The 24,911-nt window shown below is 36.5% G+C and overlaps 1 protein-coding gene across 2 annotated transcripts in view; it reads left to right on the top strand.

The window, feature by feature from the left end:
- The window catches only part of LOC131434755 (uncharacterized), a 493,742-nt gene that overhangs the window by 337,750 nt on the left and 131,081 nt on the right, over positions 1-24,911 (top strand). For both annotated transcript variants that reach the window (XM_058601835.1, XM_058601834.1), the window contains exon 4: positions 16,541-16,677. In XM_058601835.1, coding sequence (XP_058457818.1) covers positions 16,541-16,677 — 137 coding nt within the window. The remainder of the gene's footprint in view (positions 1-16,540; positions 16,678-24,911) is intronic.

Below are 24,911 nucleotides of genomic sequence, written 5' to 3'. Positions count from 1 at the left end.
TGTGCGGGACAGGACTTCAGCTGGCTATGATGTAATCTTTTCGTGATTGCTAAATGCAGGAACTACGGGCAACTTTGAAGAATATTTCGGAAATGTTTATTCAGCAGGTTTTGATACCAAATTAGGTCCTTTAACAATTCTTGCATGATAATTGTTCGGTCTTCGCAAGTCGAGCTTCAAACAGCAAATCTCTTCTTTTCATCTGTTGATCCTTGAGTTCACTGGTTCCGTATGCAAAACATGTTTCAACTACAAGACCACACCATTAACAGCTTATTTCAATCGATTCTTGTGATCATCGACACTCAAACAGAAATTACCCGTACGAAGCTTTCTGTGATTTATAATTTCGTAATTGTTTCGAAACCATCTTCAAGGGTTCCATTTTACCTCTTATTTCGTGTGCTGAACTAGTTCTTACCGAAGCCTACTGCGATTAGCAAACAGGGTTGCCTCATTTAAATCAGTATCTTTCTGGAGCAAAATCTATAAATCTGTATCTGGGGAGCAAAAACTTGTATTGAAAAGCAGTACACCCAAACCTCCAATTAAGTAATAATCGGGACTTCGTACATCGAATTATGACGTAAAAAAAGTTTACATTATTTGAAATTTCCAACGTAAAAAAAGTTTTTCCTATGTATGTATATTATTGGATATGTATACTACAATGGATAACTATGGAATACAAATTATTAGTATTTGCAGGAAAACGATGTTCTAAGTCGCCTCAATTTCCAAGATGGCGACTATTCATTACAAACTATCAGAAAATGGGTATTTTCGGAACGGGTTTGATGAGTACATGTTGGAAAACGATGTTTGAGGTGGTTCTGAATAAAGCGAAATTCGTACATATGAGAAACTAAAGTAGAATTCAGAACTACCTCAAACATCGTTTTCCGACATCTACTCATCAAACCCGTTCCGAAAATGTGCCGGAAATGATTTACTTTGTATTCAAAAACCTCTTTTTAAGAAGTAGGTTCGTAAAAAAAGTTTACGTTATTTGGGATTTTGTTCGTAAAAACAGTTACGTAAAAAGAGGTAACGTAAAAAGAGTTTACGTAAGCGGAGGTTTGGGTGTATGTGTTTGATTGAATATGATCTCCAGATCTAGGGCAATTTTTTTAAAGCGAATTTGTTGTCTCTGAACTTGTCAAAGACGAAATACACGGTGTTCCGTTTTGCGAGAAATAAACTACCAGATCACACTCATCCATGTCCATATTAGTGGGAAGCACATATAAAGGCTATTGAAAAAAACCACGTCATTGTCCGGTGCATTGAGAAAGGTTAGCTACTTTGTGCCGAGAAAAGCGTTAACCAGTTTTTACTTCGCTTGTATTCATTCTCACATTCGATATCTAATAGTTGCCTTGGGTCATGCTCCTAATTCCAGATTGAAAAAATTCAGATCCTACAGAATAGATACCTAAAAGCTTTTTCAAGTTACCTCATCTACCAATACTCTACCTATAGATCTCAAACGAACCATGAATGTCATCTTATTTAAAACTGAATTTAAACAGTATCTAAATCGAAGATAGTTAAATGTAATATGTTGGTGAATCGGCAGTATATTTTGTTATTTTATCCTGTTCTTGTTTTTTGTTTTTTTTTGGCATTAAAAATGCCTTACTCTTCACTATATGGAGCCGGGTGTCAATTAAAAGTTTCAAAAATAGTCGCGTAACCTTTTTGTGTCATAATTTTGAACGTTAATAAATCGGTCATTTGTTGATGGATTGTTATAATTTAACAACCAATCGATTCGGAAACTTTTAACTTAAACATGTATGACGACGTCTTTTCAGTATTTCAATAGCATACTATTGAAAAAATGGTTGGAATCGACCTATGTTTCCATCCACCAATCCCTGTTGTACAAAATGACGTCAACTTTTTGTTCGGCATAGGAGGCTTTGCGTCATGCATAAAAAACACCGCAACGTTATGCATAGTATGAAGAGAAATCTATAAATATAGGCTGCACAATATTTCTTTGCCTAGTTGATGTTTGACTGTGAATGAAACAAGTAGCTCGTCCGGTGAGCTGACGACTGGATTGTATATGCGTTCACTTGCTGGATTGTCGCTTTTGCATTATTTGTTGGTTTCCTGTTGTCTGTGCAACACCGTGTTCGCTTGAGTATCTTATATATGATCTAACTATTGAAAAACCGAATCAGCGTGGTTACCGATTCTTTTGAAATATCCCATGTATTTAGCAAATTTTTGGTCGATTTTGCCATTAAAAATGCTTTACACTTCGCTTCCCGAGGCTGGGTGTCTATTTAAAACATGCAAAACTAATCGCGTAACATTTTTCTGTCATAATTTTGAACGCTTATAACTCAGTCATTTGTTGAAGGATTTATATAATTCAACAAACAATCGATTCGGAAACATTTAACTTAAACTTATAAGACAACGTCATTTGAATATTTCAATTGCATACCATTGAAAAATTGGTTTGAATTGAGTATTTTATTTTGGTTCTCTGGTAACTATCAGGCCAATTTAGAATTATCGGGGATAGATTTTTCGGATCTAATTTGCAGCGCTTGTTCCTCGATGATTTGTTAATGGATTTTCCTTATTTAAATGATTCCAAAGCTTCAATATTGTAAGCTTAAAAATGTTTCCAATTTGTCAACGGATCGGTTTGCATACTTGAATCTCCATTCCCATACGAACAAAACGTGACAATGTGACTGAACAAGTTGTTGTCCCACCAGGAATTAAACGCTTCAAATGATTCAAAATAAAATTCTGAAACTTATCTAAGAGCGGCCTCCTCGGTTTAGTAGTATAAATGAGTTCCACAGGCTCACATATACAGTACAATTAGATGCAATATCATATAGTATCAAAGATAAACTCAAGGTAAGTTTACCTACGATTTTACATGTATCGTTTGACTAGGAACCCTCGTAGAATTTGGTTAACCGCCTGTTTCAGTTTAATTATCATTTGCTTCAAAACAATAAGCGTCTGATGGCTACACGAGTTGTAACTATGACAATGTTCATTCATGTGTTAATAACATAAAGTTACAATATGAACAAAATTTCGGAATTTTGTTGCGTATCCATTCCGTATATTCCTAATATACCAAATCGAAAATCAATGTAAGTAACCAAATATTTTATGTGGACTGTTCCACATGTTTTCTTCCTCGTATTGTTGCCATATTATTCACCGACACTTTCCGAAGATTATCGACGATTTTAAAGGATTAATAAAATTACACCATTACTGAGATTACTGGTACAACATTCTCTTGAATCGATTAACTGTTTATAAAATTAATAAGTCCACACAGTGAACGACCATTATTAGATTAAAACTGGGGGTAAATAAACGATATAAATCAAATCAAATTAAGAAGTTTGTACGTTTCTCGAAAATTATCATCATAAAATAACATAGTTTCATTTGTTCAGGTTTAAATCTTTAGGTTTTTTATATCTAAAAGTGAGCTTTCAAGTAACTTTGAAGTGTAGTAAAGTTTAGTGTATCATCAACATTATCATCTTTATTTTTGTATTTATTATGAAGACCCTAGAAACGTTTCATTTTTAATGTTATTGTGCTCGGTCGTGTCTTGAATACAACCCTCTAATTTTTTTGTTACTTATAACTTTCGCTAGTCTAACGTTGCTTTGTTCCAATAATGTGATCGTGTGTTAATTGTGTCCTACTATTATTAATTTAATTTCTCTTTTCTATCACTTTACCTGTACCTAAATTGTTTTTTTAGTTTTTACTCTTTCATCCTTTCATTCATTCACGTATTTACTCATTTAGTCATGCTTTCATTCACTCATTCATTTTTTTATTCATTCATTCATTCATTCTTTAAAATTTTTCATTCAAACTTATCATCAAGTGGAAAGAAGAGAAGATTTTTCACCCTTTTGAATGGGGCATTTACTACTCCAATAGATAAATAAGTAATTATTACTCTCAGTATTAATAACTTTTAAATATCATTAAGAGCTCCTTAAAAGGAATCCTATATTCCACTGAGAGCTCTTGTCTAGTATAAATAGTTTATTACCTTCTTTGCTAGTATATATAAGTTAAAAACTGTTCCAGAAAGTAAGGACGCACTTTGATTTCGCTGTAAATAATTTACAAGTGTTAGATATTCAAATTTTATTCGATATACTGATAATATTAGACTACAACAACAGAATATTATGCTCAACATTTGCTACTTAGCCATTGTAGACTAGCTGGCGTACGTTCTTGCGAACGTTCCTCATTAAATTCCGTACAGATTTCTTGGCGACAAGTTTTCACACTTTTTTCCAATCTTTTTCGAACTGTTGAATGGTTTCGGCTTCCGAGACATGTTTCCTAAGATGTGCCTTCATTAATGCCCAAAATTCCTCAATTGGTCGAAGTTGTGGACAATTTGGTGGATTCATGTCTTGTGGGACGAAAGTGACATTTTTGGTAGTATACCATTCTACCGTTGTTTTCGAGTAGTGGCAAGAAGCAAGATCTGGCCAGAGGACAGCAGGATCCTTGTGGCTTCGAATCATGGGTAGAAGTCGGTTTTGTAAACATTCCTTGATGTATATTTCGCTGTTCATTGAAGCAGTGGTAATGAAGGGTTTCGAAATCTTACCGCAGCTACAAATTGCTTGCCAGACCATAGCTTTCTTACCAAATTTTTCGACTTCAATCGATGTCTCGGACTGGTTTAACACTTGCCTTTCTCGCACCGTATTATTATTGTGGTCCCGGCAAGGATTTGTAATCGACTTTCACGTAGGTTTCGTCGTCCATGATTATGCAGTTCAAATTTCCAGCAAGAATCGTATTGTACAGCTTTCGAACCGTCGGCCTGATCGATGCTTTTTGTTTGGTTGTTTCTGCTTCTTATAGGTTCGAAGATTGAAACGTTCTTTTGCACGAAGAACATTTGACTTCGAAGTGCCCACTTTTTTGGCCACATACCAAACTGAAACCTCCTTCTTTTGCTCGAACGCCTTCAGTATACGTTTATCCAACTGAGGGTTAGCAGGACCTTTTTTTCGACCCGTTTTCGGTTTATCCTCAAAGGTGTTATCCTCACCGAACTTCCTGATTGCATTTTGCACGGCTTTTTCACTTACTCCTTCCATTTTTGCTATCTTTCTCAGTGACAGTCCGCGTTCTGTGCACCATTTGTACACAATTTTTCACCGTTGTTCTGCTGAAAGTCCACGCATTTCGAAACAAACTAATGAAAACGAATAAACAACTGCACAAGTGGTTAGAGAAGATTGTAAACGCAGCCATAAAAATTGACAGATTCTGAACCATTGCGAAATGGCAGCGGTTTTTGGTTGCGTCCATACTTTCTGGAATAGTCTTTAGTAGTAAAAACTTCAGCTTATTAGCATCGCGTTTTATTTCATTTAGTGTTGTTATAAACCCGTTCCAAAATTGAAATTGTATTCAAGGATCATACAAAAAACCGGAAGTCGCCATCTTGGAATTCAAAATCAACTTAAACGTTGTTTTTTCCATGAAATATCAATAAACCGTCGCCATCTCAGATTTCCACAATACGTCAAACATAATTTTCCGGAATCTATACTTCAAAGCCGTTACAAAAATACCCATATTGTAGTAGTTCTCATGGAATCTTTTTACGAAGTAGGTTCGTAGGAAAAGATCTTGTTAATTGGGATTTGATTCGTAAAAAGAGTTATCTAAAACGAGGTAACATAAAAAGTGTAAACGGAGATTTGGATGTAATTGTTTCGAAGTCATCTTCAAGGGTTCCATTTTTCCTTTCATTCCTTGTGCTGAACTAATTCTTACCAGAAGCCTACTGCGATTATCAAACACGGTTGCCTCATTTAAATCTGTATCCTTCAGGAGCAACATTATTAGAATCTGAATTTAAAGAAACCAAAACTTTTCCTCGTCTGAATTTCAAAATGTTGTAGTTGAACGTACTTTGAAAGTGATTTTTGCGTTTGAGCATCTCGAAATGATGATTTGATGAAAAACGTTTAAAATCCAATCCGAAAATGACATAAACTTATTTCGGTTCATTTCCACTTCCGTTTTTTATGCATGATCAGATTTCAAAAAGCATAAAGAATTACGCTATAATCATTGCAAAAAAAAGAAAAAGAAAAAGTCTTCATTAACAGATGGGACCATTTGCAGTGTTTATCGCCCTAGACATTCTCTTTTATGTATTTTTTATCCTCTAGTGTTATCATAAACGGTTTTACTTCGTGAAAAAAACATATCCATTTTTCAATAAATATCGCAAAATTTGTATTTCTACTCAAAAATCTGTAATCCGTATATACAAATTTATAAGAAACCCCTGTAAAATACTGAATAATCTGTATATTTGGCAACCCTGCTAGCAAAGGTGAAGTAAGTTAGACAGCAAAATAAGCGCAGCCACCGGAGAGTTCGGCCCCCAGTCACGACGCCATCTTGATGAGATCTAAATCGGAACTTCAAAATCAGCTGATTGTAATCGTTTTATAGTTTACCTTGTATATTGCACGAAAATTAGAGATTTTTGGATCGATCCCTCGCGTTTCGGGCCCCAAACACTACGATGTTTTGATACTCAACGCGACACTCAAATAGTGAAAATCACCTTCACTAGATGTCACAAAACACTATCTGCTGTATTTTAGGTAAACCGACAAGTTATTGTGAGAGAACCGATCCAAAAATCTCTAATTTTCGCACAATAAACAATCATAAAACGATTGCCTCACTGATTGTTTATTTACGTTGCAATCAGCTGGTTTTGAAGTTCCGATTTAGACCTCGACACAAGATGGCGTCGTGGCAAAAAGTCGATTTCAACTGACAACTGAAATAATTGAGATCGACGGGGACGACATGCCATGATTGAATGTTGGATTAGTTTTTTTTTTCATGATCGTACTCGGGTGGACTTTTTTAAATTCAGTTTCGAACCACTGGGAATGGATTGAAATGTTTTTCAATGACATCAGTCGTACAGAATGACGTGGAATGACCGCCAATGAAATATTGAAACTGCTTGAAATTCATACATCGGCTGATTTGCAGTTCATGGTACCAATGCTTGGCAGTTCAAGTTGTCATTTCAAAATAAAAAATCTGTTTTAATCCACCTGGTGGTGTCAAAATGCCTTTCTCAAATTACTCATGTTTTCATTAATATTATAAAAAGATTCTTCAAATTAATTCAAATAATATTATTAAGGGATCCTTCAAATTTTTCGTATTTTACATTTTTGCTCTAAATTATGGTTTAAACTATTTAACACATCTCATCCTGTTGCTCCGGAACCGAAGGTTGGATCCAAACAACGATCAAAATCAGTTTGTTTATGTGCAAGGATGGCTTTTATCCTATCAAAGAACGTTCACTGGCAACTCTTCAATGATTGAATCAGTACCATCAAAGAGAGACGGAAATTATCGCAACAACAAAAACCCGGCATGGCTCATTTAACATAGAATCGACACCAGTGCGAGAGCGAATTTCTCTCGATGACATTTCTGAGAATCAAAGGTTAGCACACTGCTGTGGGGATCCTCTCTGAAGCAACAAACGGTCGCTTATTCTCGTTTCGCTATCCGATTATGTACAGGCAGTTGATAATTGCGATAGAATCATTTTACTGTTGCCGCTTATTCTAGCTATGTGCATATAACTTTTGTATAAGTTGTGTCTATGAAAATGTATGTGAATGCTCCACACAAGGATTTTGAAATATTGGAACCTAGTATGAGAATCATCAAGTTGAATCATCGATTCGATTTTCTGCGATAATTGTCAACTTGCGATTCACTCTTGGGAAATTCCACACAGCAACGATCATTTTCAGACTGTAAGTTTTTTTAAGGGCGTGAAATACTCAGAGTATGAAGTGGAGCGAAAAAATGTAGCAAAATTCTCTCACGGTTCATGCATTGAGAGACTCGAGTTCTTGTAGCATCTTCTACCGGATTGAAAATGTTGAATACAATATAGATAGTAATATAGCAGCTTCTGTGAAATTTTCGGCAATCACCAACACTGTTTATATGTACGTTGACCTTTTCTTTGAGTCTAAGTTTGTCAAAATCGACATAGCTGTTTCTGAGAAAATTAAGTGAGTTCTGCTTTTGGAGTTCTCGACTACTATTTCCGGTACTTTTGAAAACGAGAGCTAAAATCTGTTAGTTTGGCCAGCAACTAGCATAACCTATAAATTGTAACAGTTTAGAACCAAATTTAGATGACAGGTTGCAATTTCATTCACACTACTCTGTATTTCTAGAACCGGAAGCCAGATCTGACTAAAATTTTACATAATACTTTTCATATAAATCTGAGCTTGCAATGATCAGTCCGGCCGTTTCTGCGAAATCGGAATGATTTCCAAAATCAACGTATTTGGTCATCAACTAACCATACATGCCTAACTAATAGTCTAAGTTGAAGAAAATCGATCGAATGGTCTTAAAAAAATCGAGTGCATTTTTCCCTTTACTCCCGAACTGGAAGTTCGATTTGGGGACCGAGAAACCTATCTTTTGAATCTAAGTTGACGAAAATCGGTTTAGCCATCTCCGATAAATTCGAGTTCACATTTCTGTTACACATTTTGCGTACTCGACGAACTGAGTCGAACGGTATATGACACTCGGCTCTCCAGGCCTCGGTTCAAAAGTTGGTTTTCACAGTGATTGCATAGCCTTTCTATACACTCTCATTGAACATAACTCAAAATTGAGTGACACATCACTCAAATTCATAAAAAGTGCACGTACTCTAAACTTGAGTTACCACCTATCTACTCATTTTTGCGTTAAGGGACGAAATTGTCAAAACTTGAGCAATTTTTACTCAAAATAAGAAAAAAATATTTTGTTCAAAATTTGAGTTCCTTGCTCTCAAAATGAAGAAATTTTTCTTCGTTAACTTTCATATACAAAGCTATTCTTCTTACTTTTAAATGCGCAAAATAGTGATTCAAAACCGTTGCCTTTTGAACGGTTTGGAGTAAAAATTGAATTGTTTTGATATCCTTATGTTGCGCTTTTCACTAAGCATAATTGAAACCACAAAACATCAATGATTGACGTTGATTCATGTTTTCAAAACCGGATCTAGACACGGCAATGGAAAACGATAAAAATATTCCAAGAATGGAAACGCACTGAACTGCAAGAAGTATTTTTTTCACTCAAATATTTAAAAACTCAACGCTTATTCTAATATATATGCGTGTATGAAAAAGGCAAAGCGAAAATTGTTCAGTTGTTCCCAATTTTAACCAATCAAATTCAGAGAAAAAAAAGGCGGGTGGGTAATGTCAGAGACATAACTGGATGTCGTGAATACGAAAACAACTGACATGTTCCTTAACACTTCCGAATATCAATTGTATGAATTAGGGTGATCGCCATCTGGAATCATCTCATCCTAAATTCAATTCACCGGCCACTACCGATCGCCAGATACTATATTACATAATGATACTACTCTAGTTTTAAGTTAGACGATAATTAAGATTAGTAAATACCCTTGGCATCTTAGAGCTTAAGCAGTGTGCCTTAATATTATATTATATTATTGAATAAAAAAAATTGTATGAATTATGCACGCATTCCACTTTTTCACATTTTTCGCAAAAACAAAGAAAGCTTCACTTGATCTCGATTACTGTGAATTTCACACAGCGAAAAGTGCACAAATCTAAGCAAACTGTTCTTGATTTGCAGTAAACTGAGGATATTTCCCTACGGTTTGCGAACAACAAATCCTAATAGTTCTTTAGAAAACTTTTAGAGCCATTAGAACGGCTGATATTGTGCAATGCTCTCCACCGTTGGTTTTTCCCAATGCTAATGACTGGCAGCTGTGACGTAATCGCTCTTGTCGAAAGCGTGCAGACGACACAAAACACATCTGCTCGCAGTGGCGGTTGAATCCAAACTGATTGAATTTTTGTTAAGAGATTTCCTTTTATGTGATTTCGTTTGTAGCTTTTTCACTAATGGGCGGTCCTAACGGCTATAAAAATAGCCGCATACAGAATTTTATTGTCGATTATTTCATTTCGGATTTGCATAATTTATTGAAAGAAACTATCAATATGCTGTAGGGATTCGGTTCTAGCATTCACAAGGACCAAATTGAGGAACTCAATTTGGTCCGTCGCTGCTGGTTGATGATTCCACTCCCACGACGTCTGCTTCCATCGAACGCACGAAAAGCAATGATCGATTTTCGCATATGCATAAATATCTGTTTATTAATCTTATTTTTGTGTATTACATCAACATTTTACAGTACAAGTGTTTTGACCCTTTGGCCTTTCATCTTTGTTGTTCATACGATTCGTTCTTAATATTAGGTGTTTTAGTTACTCTTGTTTTACATACTAATGTTTAATCATAATATTTATTTTAATTATTTATAAAATGTCTACCTACTTATAACTATCCCTAACCTAATACGTACAAATTTTGAATTATTTGTATTTCAGAGATTGAGCACCTCTCTACAAATTTCGTGCAGTATTGTTCGAATTTTTGTTCTAGTATATCCAGTGAGGCAATCTCATGTACTTCACTAGTCCTTGTCCAAGGGGGTAGATTTAGAATCATCTTTAAGATCTTACTTTGAATGCGTTGAAGCCTAAGTTTGTGTGTTCGTGCACAACCCCGCCAAACAGGGACTGCGTATTCAATTGCGGGGTAGATGATTTGTTTATATACAGCCATCTGATTCTTCAGGCACAGTTTAGATGTTCTACCAATCAGCGGATACAGAGACCTAATGAGTATGCTGCATTTTTGAACGATTTTGTCAACATGTGACCTGAATATCAGATGTCTGTCAAAGGTGAGTCCTAGATAGATAACTTCATCGGACCATTGAATGACCTCATCACCGAATCGTATTCTGCATACGTCTGATGGAACAAGTTTTGGAGATCTTGAATGTGGAAACAAGATGACCTGAGTTTTTGCTGCATTGATCACAATTTTCCAGCTTGTAAAATATTCCGTTAAAGCGTCCAAACCTGTCTGTAGTTTATTCTTCAGAGCATTAATGACACGACCTTTGTAAAGAATGGCAGTATCATCAGCAAATTGTGACAGAACACCACCACCCGGAAGAGGTGGGATGTCTGATGTAAAAATGTTGTATAGAATGGGACCTAGGATACTTCCCTGGGGTACACCAGCAGGAATAGTAAATCTTTCTGAAAGTGCATTATTCAGAGAGACCTGGAATGCTCTATCTGCAAGATAATTTTTGATAATTTTAATAAGATACATGGGAAAATTATACCGATGCAGTTTGAACACCAGTCCATCGTGCCACACATTATCGAATGCCTTTTCAATATCCAATATTGCCATGGCAGTCGTTTTGGACACTGATTTGTTTTGCTGGATGACGTTGTTAACCCTTGTGAGTTGGTGGATGGTGGATCTTCCTTTCCGGAACCCAAACTGTTCTTCCAGAAATATATCCTGCTCATCTGCGAAAGCAAGAATTCGCCTTTGTATTGACTTTTCAAACAGCTTGGATAGGGCAGAGAGTAAGCTGATGGGCCGATAGCTCTTGGAAAGGGAAGGATCTTTCCCCGGTTCAAAACTGGGATAACTTTAGCTAACTTCCACTTTGAAGGGAAGTAACCAAGCTCCCAGCACCTGTTAAAAATTTTAGCTAAGAAGACAAATGAGCGAATACTCAAATGTTTCAGCTCAATGTTGAATGTGTTGTCGAAACCGGGGGCCTTCATATTTTTGGATTTTTTCACAAAAGCCATCAGCTCATTCGCAGTGACTCTACTTTCCTCAGGAACCAAGCTGTCTGATTGGTCAACCTCAGCTACGCTATCAGCAACGGCTCTTTCATATGGACTAACAATGTTAAGTCCTAAATTGTGAGAACACACAAACTGCTGGCCTAGCGCATTTGCCTTCTCTACTGGTGTGATTAAAGGTATTCCTTCAGCTGCGTCCTGCGGTGACATCAGAGGAGGAATAGGCTTCGGTTTTTTCTTAAGCACCTTCGTTAAGGACCAGAAGGGCTTTGAATGTGGGAGAATTTCTCGAAGCTTTTGCTGGAAGTTCCTGTTGCGAAGCTCAGATATCCTTTCCTGGATTATCCTAGTTAAGTTGTTATAAGAAGTCTTCCTATCTAGGATGCCAGTTCGTTGATACTGCCTCCGGTAGATATTTCGAAGTCGGATGAGTTTCTTGGTGACACTGTCGATTTGAAGAGAGGAACTCGGCATATGTTGTACTGGAACTGTCCTATCACGAGCGACTGTGATTGAATGCTGGAAGGAAGATAGAGCTGCATCGATTTCCATCGGGGAATCAAGTGGCAAATCGATATTAATAAGTTGGTCGGCGATTTGTCGAAATTGGACCCAATCGGTGCGATAATAGTTCCTCCGAGGTTGAATAGGCACTGTTTCTGGTGAAGATCCCAACGTCAATATTACTGGAAAGTGGTCAGAAGAGAGCTCGTAGAAGACAACCGGAGAGCTGTCTATGGCGATGTTGCTGATGAATATATCCAAAATGGAATGAACTCCCGATCTGGAAAGTCGCGTTGGTTGATCCGGAGCGAAGATGTTGTATTGTCCAGCTTCGTAGTCTTCGGCAAGTACGAATCCGTTTCGATTCTGTCTTCTGTTTCCCCACAGCTCATGCCGTGCGTTCAGGTCCCCAGCAATGATGAATTTGTTCTGTCGTCGAGTGAGCATAGCCAGATCTCGCTTCAATGATGCACACGTACCATCTCGAAGATTGGTTTGTTTGGGGCAGTACGCTGCAATGATGATGATGGGTCCCATCGTCGTTGTAATCTCAATTCCGATGGCTTCTATGAGTTGCAATTTAAAGGCTGACAGAAGCCTGTGCTGAATGGATCGTTTAATGGCAATGGCAACTCCCCCTCCTCTGGTAGTTGCCCTGTCGAGCCTGTGAATCCTGTAATTGGAAATAAAAATAGAAATTTCAGGTTTAAGATGAGTTTCAGTTAAAATAGCAATATCGGCATTCTTCTCTTGAAGAAAGTCGGACAATTCAGCAGTTTTGCTCCTGAGTGAGCAAGCATTCCAATTTACTATAACCAACTCATTATATTGCATATTCGATGATGAATTTGCCTAAGGCGTTGATTTGATCTAACCGCGTTCTGCAGTTTCGTAGTTTTGTTGTCATTGTTTCAAAAATGACGATCAGTTGTTCAGCAGAGAATAAATCACCAGAGTCATCCTTTGCTTGTGGTTGATTATTGCCCCATCCAGGAGGGATTCTTGAGGAAGATTCTTTTTGAGATCCAGCGGCTGAAGTCTTTGGATTGCTGCGAGGAAGTGGCGGCAAATTTGGAATATCCATCTTCGGTGGAAGCCGTGGAAAATTAGTTTCATCCTTCTGTGGAACATTTTTGCGCGTTGATTGTTTACGGGATGCCTGTTGTCGAATTTTTGTGAACTCAGCACGTTTGGGACACGATTTGCTAGTAGATGGATGGTCGCCATCACAGTTCACACATTTTACAGCGATGTCATCTAGTAAGCAATCGTTGGTATTGTGAGATTCGGCACATTTCCCGCACCGACTTTTCATGTGGCAATTCCTCGCTCCATGACCGTAGTTCAAACAGTTCGTGCACTGTGTGACATCCCGATGTACCGGTTTATACTTTTGCCATTCGATGATTATGTGAAATAACGATTTAATCGTTTTCAGTTGACTCATGGTGATGGAGCCCTTCTCCAGATGAATCAGGTACAGTTGATCTCTAAACTTTTTGTCCGTATTATGTCGCTTCATTTTAAACACCATCAAAGGCTTTAGTCCAGCCTTCGACAGTGCCTGCTTTAGTTCGGCTTCCATCATGTCGGGTAGTCCTCGAAGTACAACCTTCATAGGTTTGTTGGCGGCAATATCGTGTGTGAAGTATTCCGCTTTTGTCTGCTTCAGATAACATTCCACTCCTTTGTAGTGGTTCAAAGCCGGAACAGTTATTTTGTAGCCTTCAGTACATAAACGGATTGTTGCCTGTAGTCCTTTGCTGATCAGTGTGTTGAAATCCGAGCGTAGAGTTGGTGGGAAGCCCTTCAGGTAGAAAGGCGGCATTTTTTCCTTCTTCTGCAGTTCCTCTTCGACATCTACTGGCAGATCAGCATATTGGTTTTTACTCAGCAAACGGTCGTTTACCTGTACATCACTTGGCTTCAGACGCTTAGCATCCTTTGGATCCTTCTCGGATCTATGGCGGTTTTTACCCATAGCTTGGGTAGGTAGACAACTGCGAATAAAAAATAAAAAAAAATCGAAATTACTCGTAGTAGGTTATTCGTCTATCCACATCGAGTGTTAGATGACGAATGATCGATTTTCGACCACGGTTCCCCTTTTATACGCATTCAGTTGAAGATATGTGCCTGACTACCTCAAAATCGTCGTCCTTGCGCGAAAAACCCAAGCGAAAGTAAGGTGTTTTCCGCGTTGTTTTCAAATTTTAAGAAAACTTAATTTTTGAGTTGTTTGTGGTTATCGCACACTGTTCAAAATATTATCCTGAATTCCTGATCATATTTTTGATGAAATGGTGAAAGAATTATGTTGCTACCATTAATACAAGTCGAGATATTCACGATTAAGTTCTGCCCATTCTTCCATATGGCTAATTTTGAAAAGGCGCCCCATAGTAAAGTAAGTCGTATTCACGACAAAACCATCAATATTTTAACTATTTTGCGATTTCGGACTTTTCCGTGCATCGATGATCATGCGAAGGTTCTTCTTCAAATTCAAATGATTTCCTAGTTCGAACCGCTAGAATAAGTAGAATATTACTTATTTTTTGTGAGTGATTTTTCCTAAGCATGTACACTATTCCGACAATCATGTCAAATCAACCATGCTTCGATGCAATGAAAACTAGATCGAATGATATAACGACAAAAAGCACGTTATCTTTTCGTTATTTGACTCGCTGAAGAAAATGTCTTCACGACATGTTTATGATTTCATCTGTACTTTCAGGAAATCATTTGGATTTTTTCTCAGTTCGGTGATTCAATTAACTATTATTATTTATCATACATAATTGTGGGACATTCCTGATCAAAATCAAAGCCAAAATTTTGCCTGCACAGTAAAGTAACTACCTATATTACTGAAAGTCTAAAAATGCCACCCAGTGAGCAGAGAACGAACACCAAGGACTGTGTGTCACTAAGTTCTCCTACATTGTATCTAGCTGTCACAGCTGTCTAGTAATCGCCTTCGCCTGAATGGAGTTCTGCATTCGTTTTCAAGCTCACAGTATCATCGTTATCATCATTTTCTGGTGAAACAAAACTGCCTGCGGGTAAAAACCACAAAGCACGGCTAGAACAGCAGAACAGCAGATAGGAGGGCGCCTTTGCAGGAGAAGAAAACTAGAGAGAAAATTGTAAATAAATAAAAACTGAAGCCGGCCGTCAAGTGAAACACTGGCACTGTGTCTGGAAGTGCTGTTTGTGTTGCTACGCAAAGTGGTACGCCGTCGTATTCAAGTGAACGAATGTAATTTAATTTTTCCATCTCGTTATGCTGTTAGCATAACGAATTACTTCCCCCGCAAATAGAAAAGAGTAGCAACTGCTTCAAATCATACACCTGGAAAAGCAAGCTTTTTCCACGTGCCTCTTGGAGTGTATGACTGTGGGAAATACCAGTCTGATCAGTTTGGAGTCGAAAGGAAAAAAAACAACAAACAGCAACCTTCACAATTTGGTCCTTGCTCCGTTGCCAAGGCGATTTATTTATATTGCATTATCATCACGCGGTCGGTTAAGCATTTTGTAAACAAAGGAAATATTTTTTTCAATCTTTTTGCTTTTTCATAACGCTGTCATAACGCTAGTGCCCTTTTGCATGATGAAAGGAACAAAATAAAACGGAACTCAAGCTACTGCACATATTTGAAATACCGCGTGTAACAATTCCAACTGTATTCAACACTGCAAAAGTCAGAACTCGTACCAAACAGACTGTGACTGCAGTCAACATAAAAGGAACCATTTTCAGTGTTTCGTTGTTGTTTATTTTCTATTTTCACTGACCGTCTGTTGCTGTTTTGACTGAAAAAATATAATAGGCATTTTCCCGCAGTTTTCGCCGTTTCCTTCCTTCGACTAATTCATCAACCACCCGTGCTCGTGTTTCCCTTCATGAATGAGTTCTTGTGCAAGCCCGTCTCCGGATAGCGTCGGATTCCACACGACGTGGAAAGACATCGATTTGTCGGATTATTCACAGATTATGTCCACTTCACTTTGTACTTTGTTTACCGTTGAGATTTGGAAAGTTAGACGGTCTGAGCTTTAAGATTGTTCCGACCGAACACCGACCATCGCAGCTAATAATCCCATTTGAAAGGTAGGAAAAATAAACCAGAACGAAAAGCACAGGACGAATTTCATTCCCATTGCTTTATCTCACCGGCGAACACACACAGGCTCTAACGAATTCCATGCTTTCTTTCCCCGTTTAGGATGTAATCGAACCTACTACGGCAATATTGGCCTAACGTACGACCTGGAACTGCACCGGCCGAAAGAAGATCGCATACCGTACGTGTGCCTCCTGACATTCACGGCGGCTGGTGGCAACCAAGGCGACATTGTGCAGGTAAGCGGATTAAATTACAGGTCACCGGAATTTTGTAGACCACATGCGGGCAGAAGGCAAACGGAAGGGCCGGATGAAACTTTGGTACAATTGGTTTGGACAGCTTTGCAACTTACAAACTTACAGCTCGGGATAAATTTAACGGTGAACTGTTGCAATGCCATAGAACAACTTCATAAATTTCAATTTATAATTCGCCACCTGCAACTTGAAACTTGTCACTTGCAAAACATGAAACTTGAAGCTTAAAATCTTAAAACCTTGAAACCTTGAAACCTTGAAACCTTGAAACCTTGAAACCTTGAAACCTTGAAACCTTGAAACCTTGAAACCTTGAAACCTTGTAATCTTGAAATCTTGAAACCATGAAACCTTGAAACCTTGAAACCTTGAAACCTTGAAACCTTGAAACCTTGAAACCTTGAAACCTTGAAACCTTGAAACCTTGAAACCTTGAAACCTTGAAACCTTGAAACCTTGAAACCTTGAAACCTTGAAACCTTGAAACCTTGAAACCTTGAAACCTTGAAACCTTGAAACCTTGAAACCTTGAAACCTTGAAACCTTGAAACCGTGAAACCTTGAAACCTTGAAACCTTGAAACCTTGAAACCTTGAAAGCTTGAAACCTTGAAACCTTGAAACCTTGAAACCTTTATCGACCCAAAAATCCCTGTTTGCAACAGTCCAGAATCTAAGAATTCAATGATCTAAAAATCTAAGCATTTAAAAATCCAGCAATCCATGAACCCGAAAATCGAAGAATGCAAAAATCTATGAATCTGAACCTTTAAGAATCGAATACCCCTACAGTAAGAAATCCAAAAGTCCATAAATCCAAAAAATCGTAAAACAGAGAATAGAATAACCCACGCGTTCAAGAAAACGAAAATTTGCGAATCCCTGAAATTCAAAATATGAGAAGCCAACAATTCAGAAACTCGAAAATCTATGAATCCTTTAATCCCAGAAACCAGGATTCTAGAAATCCAAGAATTCTTGATTGGAAAAATCCATAAGTTGGAGACGGGTTTAGCGTGATGTGTTAGTCGATGCCTTTCACGCAACCCACCAGGGTTCGATTCCCAACTCCGCACATAGGTTCAGAGAGCTGGCCCGAAGAGGTGAATGACATTAAGGTTAAATCCTCTATAATTGAAACAACAAAAAATTCCATGGGATCACAAATCCAAAAATTCTACAATCAAAAACTCACGAATGCAAAATTCGAAAAATTCTGAGAACCTAAGGAACAAAAATGAGTAAATCCGAGAGTCGTACTATCCAACAGCTCATGAATCCGAAAGTCCTCAAAACTAAGAATTGAAAGACCCATCCGCTCAACTAAAAAATTCGCGAATCCCTGAAATAAAAAATCTAATCATATAAAAATCAGAAATGAAATAATCCATGTGTTCATAAATTTAGAAATTCTGCAATAAAAAAAATCACGAAGTCCAACATAGAAAAATTCTAAAGTTCAAAAACCCAAATTCTATGAACCTAAGAATCTGCAATTCGAAAATCCAAGAACGAAAGACTCCAAAAATACAAAAATCTATGGATACAACAGCCAACGAATTCAAAATCCAACAATTCAACAGTTCCTGAATCCAAAAATCCGTATAACTAAGAATTGAAAAGTCCCTGAAGTCAAAAATCTTGGAATCCAAAATGCATGGATCCAATAATCTAAGAATCCATTAATGAGAGAATCCACGAGATCGCAAATCTAAAAACATCAAACACAAATCTAAATCTTAAAAAAAAATCAAAAATTCAAGAAATCCAAAAATAGAAAAATTCTAAAGCTAAAAAATCCAAGAATGAGATAATCCAAAAATGAATACAAGAGCACATGAATTCAAAATCCAACAACCAAACAGTTCGTGAATCCTTGAAATGAAAAATCTGGGAATCAAATATGCATGGATCCAATTATCCAAATGTCCAGCAATGAAAGAATTCTACAATCTCCAATTCACGAAGGCAAAAAATTTGAAAAATTCTAAAATTCAAAAATATAAGAATAATACGAAAATCGAGGAATACGTAACACTAAGAATTGGAAAACCCTTCGCACTCAACAAACATCTGAGAATCCAAAATTCATGGATCCAATCATCTAAGAATCCAGGAATGAAGGAATCCACGAGTTCACAAATTTAAAAATTCTGCGATAAAAAAATATCACGAAGGCAAAAATCGAAAAGTTGTTAAGTTCAAAACTCAAAGATTCTAAGAAGCTAATAAACAAAAAATCTAAGCCTTCGACAAATCTCCAACTCTGTCAAATCCAAGAATGAGTGAACCCGAGAAATCGAGAATCGAACATTATGAAAATCGAAGAACACAAGAGCCCATGCATTCAAAATTCCAACAATTCATAAAACCAAAGTTTCTAGGAATCTGAGGCAACAAAGTAAAAATCCATTGCCGGTACCATGATTTTTTAATCATGAAATCATGAACCATATCTACTCGTGAACTTTCATGAGCAAAATGATTGATATCATGAAATTTTTCATTAAAGATGTGTTATTGTTCACGACATCAATCGTTTTGATCATGAAATCATGGCTTATTATTCTTGATAGACATGATTAAATGATTTTTAATAATTGTTGAATTTTTTTCGTGCAGTATGCAAGGATAAAAAATTCAGAAATTTTAAAACCCTGGAATGGAATTCATAAATACAAGAATCCCGAAAAAAACAAAAATCATAAGTCTGAAACTCCAAGAATCCAAGAGTTAAATTCCATGAGTAATTTGGAATATGATTGAAGCAAAAACTTAATTTAGTCAGTGAACCAAACATTTGAAAATCCAAGAGATCCAAAATTCATGAAGTGAAAATCCAAGAGCCCAACTATAAATCGACCCAAGAATTCATGAAAATCCGTAAAACTAATAATTTAAAAACTCAAGAACTCGAAAAAACGCCGATCCCTCAAATCAAAAATCTAAGAATCCAAAATCCATGCATGCAGTAAGAATCTAGGAAAGAAAGAATCCATGAGTTTAGTTTCAGAAGCTAATCAAGAATCTAAGAGTGCGACAAATCTGCAAGTCGAAAAACCAAGAATGAGTGAATCCGAGAAATCAAGAATCGGAGAAAACATAAGCCCATGTAGTCAAAATCCAACAGTTCATAAATTCAAAATTTCTAGGAATCCCAGAATTAGATAGAATCGGGAATCCATTAATTCAAGAACCGAACAATGTACGGTTGAAAAATCCAGAAATTTTGAAACCTAGAAATCGTAGAATCCAAGAACCTATGAAACCATGACTCTTCGAATTCATAAATACAAGAAACTCAGAAACCCAAAATTCAAAAATATGAAACTCCAAGAATTCAAGAGGGAAATAATCTGACAATACGCGAATACAATTATTCAAGAACTAAATATTCCTACATTCTGAAATTCCAATAGTAAGATCAAGAACTTGCCAGTAGCTACGGGTAGACTTACAGTAGCCCCGATATGACTCATCCATTCACCTTCTTACTCTATCTGTTACCGAAAAGCGAACAAAAAAGGATTGGGCGGATGTGTAAGCAGAGTCACTTACTCATATTCCGCGGAAATAAAAGATGCTCTTTCAATCATAATATCCAGTGCATGGATGAAGCATATCGCTATATATGCTGAAACGAGCCAAAAATCCATGAATGAATGAATCCTAAAACCCAAGAATCTGAGAATCCAATCATCTAAAATTCAAAAATTCAAACACCAAAAATCCAAGAAAGCAAAGATCCATTAATCTGACACTTTTGAAATCGAAAACTCCAATAGTAAAAAAAAACCATCAACTCATGAAGTACTCATAAAAATAAGAATCGAATAATCCACAAATTCAAGAGCACAACAATACGCGAATCCGAAAATCCGGTTCGGATTCTAAGAATCTAACAATCCAAGAGCCGACAAATTCAAGAATCCAGTACGAATGAACCAACGCATCCTTGCACTCAGTATTATTCCTATTCTTCGACAAAAATTGAACAATCTAAGAATTATGTATCCAACAATCTGAGAATATACGAATCCAAGAGCACAAAAATCCAAAGGGAATGAAAATCCACGGATTCTACAATGTAAAATTGAGTCAATTTAAAAATCCAACAATCGCAGTATCAAAGAATGAAAATCCCAGGATCCATTAATCCAACAATATAAGACACCTAGAACTCGGAAAGCAATGAATTTAAGAATTCATGAATCCAAAAATTCTAGAGTTAAAAATCTAGGAATGTACACACTTAAATTTTAATGTTAGATCTCGGCAAAAAATGCCGAGATTTGCACAGTCAAGTTCATCGGTCTCGGCAAAATGTATATAATTACTGAGAATCTCGGCAATCCTAAATTTGTGACCTGTCCATTATTGCTGATTTTTTCAGCTGGAATTTTTCCGTTAGTTCGGCAAAAGCGATCAGGTGCATCATGAATTGCAGAGTCTTCTGCAGGGCTTCCATTTTGTCAGTTACGTCAAATGACCTTGACTGATTGACTAAAATCATCGTCAACTGTAATCGTTTGTTGTTTACTGACAATTTAAGGGCTGAGGCCAGTAGGTCGCGTATAACCACGTGGCTCGCTCTGCGTATTACATTTCCCTCCATGCTCTCTCGCAAATGTGCAAAATGACTCTCGATGTGGCCGGGTGGCCAAGAAAGTTTTGATATTTTCGGTTACAGGTTTGATTACATCACATAAAATCCAATAAAGCTACCGCTTGTTTGGCAGACTTTTAGAACCGATTTTATCTCACTCTCATGTTTCGTTACGTTACCAGGGAACTAAAATGGCGTAGACATAGAAATCGACTTACCTTCACAAAAATAACATTCACTTCATTTTTATCGCGACAACATACATGTTTCGCATCTAAATTAAATTATCTAGACATTGTCAGGATAGATTTTTGATCAATGCTTTTGAAGGCGAGATATTCAACGAACAAATTGAAAGACGGCGTTTTCAGCTATGCAATTCTTTTTTTAGAAAAAAGGTTTTCCCGACCGCTAAAGTCAAACAATCATTCTGAAGTTTTCACAGAATAATCTAAACTAATTTTCTAAGAGATTTTCAGTTGGTTTTTTTTTATATTCGTCACCACTTCTGAGAAAATCAGATTTGAAGCGTAAAAATAGCCCTCTAAAACAGCCTAAAACACACTGGCCTCAGACTTTAAGCATAATATTATGTCAAACTCCGGCAAAAGATATCAGCAATTTCATTTAATAAATTTCGGAAAAGATTACGTGGATTACAGAACAATCAGTAAAATGTCGTTTAAAAACAAAATATTCTAAAAAACTGAAAGACTAAGAGCTCGATATTTCAAGAACTCACAAATGCATGAAATAAAGACCCACTATTTAAACGATTCACGAGACAAAAAATTCAAGAACTTAGGATTTCAAAAATCTGTCAATGGATTGTATTAAACGAACTCAAAAAAAATTAAGAATTCGATAATCCGTAAATTCAACGATCGAAAATCGCAATAACTCAAGATTAGAAGAAGTCCAACAACAATCCTAGAATACAAAAAATTAGAGGGTTGTATTCAAGACACGACCGAGCACAATAACATTAAAAATGAAACATTTCTAGGGTCTTTATAATAAATACAAAAATAAAGATGATAATGATGATGATACACTAAACTTCACTACACTTCAAAGTTACTTGAAAGCTCAATTTTAGATACAAACAACCTAAAGATTTAAACCTGAACGAATGAATCTATATTATTTTATGATGATAATTTTCGAGAAACGTACAAACTTATTAATTTAATTTGATTTATATCGTTTATTTACCGCCAGTTTTAACCTAATAATGGTCGTTCACTGGATGGACTTATTAATTTTATAAACAGTTAATCGATCCAAGAGAAGATTTTATTTATTTTAACGAAAAATTTTGTGCCAGTAAACTCAGTAATAGTGTAATTTTATTAATCCTTCAAAATCGTCGATAATCTTCGGAAAGTGTCGGTGAATAATATGGCAACAATACGAGGAAGAAAACATGTGGAACAGTCCGTATAAAATATTTAGTTCCTTACATTGATTTTCGCTTTGGCATATTAGGAATATACGGAATGGATACGCAACAAAATTCTGAAATTTTGTTCATATTGAAACTTGATGTTATTAACATATGAATGAACCTCGGGAAGCGAAATGTAAGGCATTTTTAATGGCAAAATCGACCAAAAATTTGCTAAATACATGGGATATTTCAAAAGAATCGGTAACCACGCTGATTCGGTTTTTCAATAGTTAGATCATATATAAGATACTCAAGCGAACACGGTGTTGCACAGACAACAGGAAATTTCACCAACAAATAATGCAAAAGCGACAATCCAGCAAGTGAACGCATATACAATCCAGTCGTCAGCTCACCGGACGAGCTACTTGTTTCATTCACAGTCAAACATCAACTAGGCAAAGAAATATTGTGCAGCCTATATTTATAGATTTCTCTTCATACTATGCATAACGATACGATGTTTTTAATGCATGACGCAAAGCCTCCTATGCCGAACAAGAAGTTGACGTCATTTTGTAGAACAGGGATTGGTGGATGAAAACATAGGTCGATTCCAACCATTTTTTCAATAGTATGCTATTGAAATACTGAAACGACGTCGTCATACATGTTTAAGTTAAAAGTTTCCGAATCGATTGGTTGTTAAATTATAACAATCCATCAACAAATGACCGAGTTATTAACGTTCAAAATTATGACACAAAAAGGTTACGCGACTATTTTGAAACTTTTAATTGACACCCGGCCCCATATAGTGAAGAGTAAGGCATTTTTAATGCCAAAAATAATAAGAATCTAAGAAATTTCAAGAACTCAACAATCGAAAGATCCAAGCGTTTTCGAGAGTCAATCAAGGATCAAACATCATTAATCGAAGATCATTAGAAAACTACAAAACTTTAAGAATTAGAAACCGGAAATTCTTAGGCTGAAAATTCCTTAACATTATCAGGGGTTTATTTGAAAAAAAAACTGGAATTCAATACAGGGTGCAAAAAATAGAACCTGCATCTAGAAAAAATAGTTCAAACTGCAAAACAAGTGAGAATGAACCAAGTACCCTTAAGTTCAAAATCCAACAATCAAACAGTTCCTCAAAATCAAAAATCCGTAAAACTTAGAATTGAAAAACCCATCCGTCCAACTCGAAAATCCGCGATTTCCTGAAATAAAAACTCGAAATACATGGATTCAATTATCCAAATAATTCAATACAGGGTGCATCGAAAAAAAATAGAACCTGCATCTTGAAAAAATAGTTCAAACTGCCAAAACAAATGTAAAAATGCACGACTTTAAAATAAAAAATAGCAAACAATGTAATAATAATTCAAGGAAAATTTCAGTTAATACATTAAACAATTCAAGATTTTAGGAATTTTCACTTTAATGCGAATCATGACCCCTCTATTTTTATATCCGTTATTGTTCAATCGTATAGCTTGCTAGTAAAGTGACGACGGGAGCGGGTCATTTCGCCGAGAGCCATTTCTCCGAAAGTCGTTTCGTCGAATGTCATTTCGCCGAAAGTCGGCTTTAGCTGCATTAGATATTTTTCCATTCTCACTTAATAAACGGAAAATACCACATACATTTGTCTGGTAGATACATCTATGGAATTGCTTTCTTGCTTATTAGCTAATAGTCAACAAGTTTTCTTGGGAACTCCGTTCTGAGGTTCATGAATCAATCTTTATTCAAGAGTACAAGAATCAATTTTTATTCAAGAAGTACAATTGTAGGTCAACAAAACGGGCGTTAACGCTATCATCTTTCATTTGTCTTTATTTTAAATCATTTCTATTTACGATTTTAAGACGATTTTAGGATTCGGCGAAAAGACTCTTTTGGCGAAATAACCCTTTCGGCGAAATGACCCTGATCCAGTGACGACAGCTGTTCGATTGGAATGACAGTTAACTATCTGCCAAATTCAATGTACACACTAGGATTTGATTCCGTCCTAGCTTTGGCTGGACATATACTGCACTGAGGTCTTTTTTTACGCGGGGGATACGTACCGCGTAACTTCGGAAATCAGCGTAAAAAAACGCATAACTTCGGAAATTCGCCCAAAAAAACCTCCAAACTAAAGAAAAAAAATATTTTTGATGCAAAATATTTTAGAAATGCATGGAAAGTCCACATCTGGTGT

This window comes from Malaya genurostris, chromosome 3 (assembly GCF_030247185.1).
Source record: "Malaya genurostris strain Urasoe2022 chromosome 3, Malgen_1.1, whole genome shotgun sequence".
In the NCBI taxonomy this organism is placed as follows: domain Eukaryota; kingdom Metazoa; phylum Arthropoda; class Insecta; order Diptera; family Culicidae; genus Malaya; species Malaya genurostris.
This window is presented reverse-complemented; position numbering and strand designations above follow the sequence as displayed.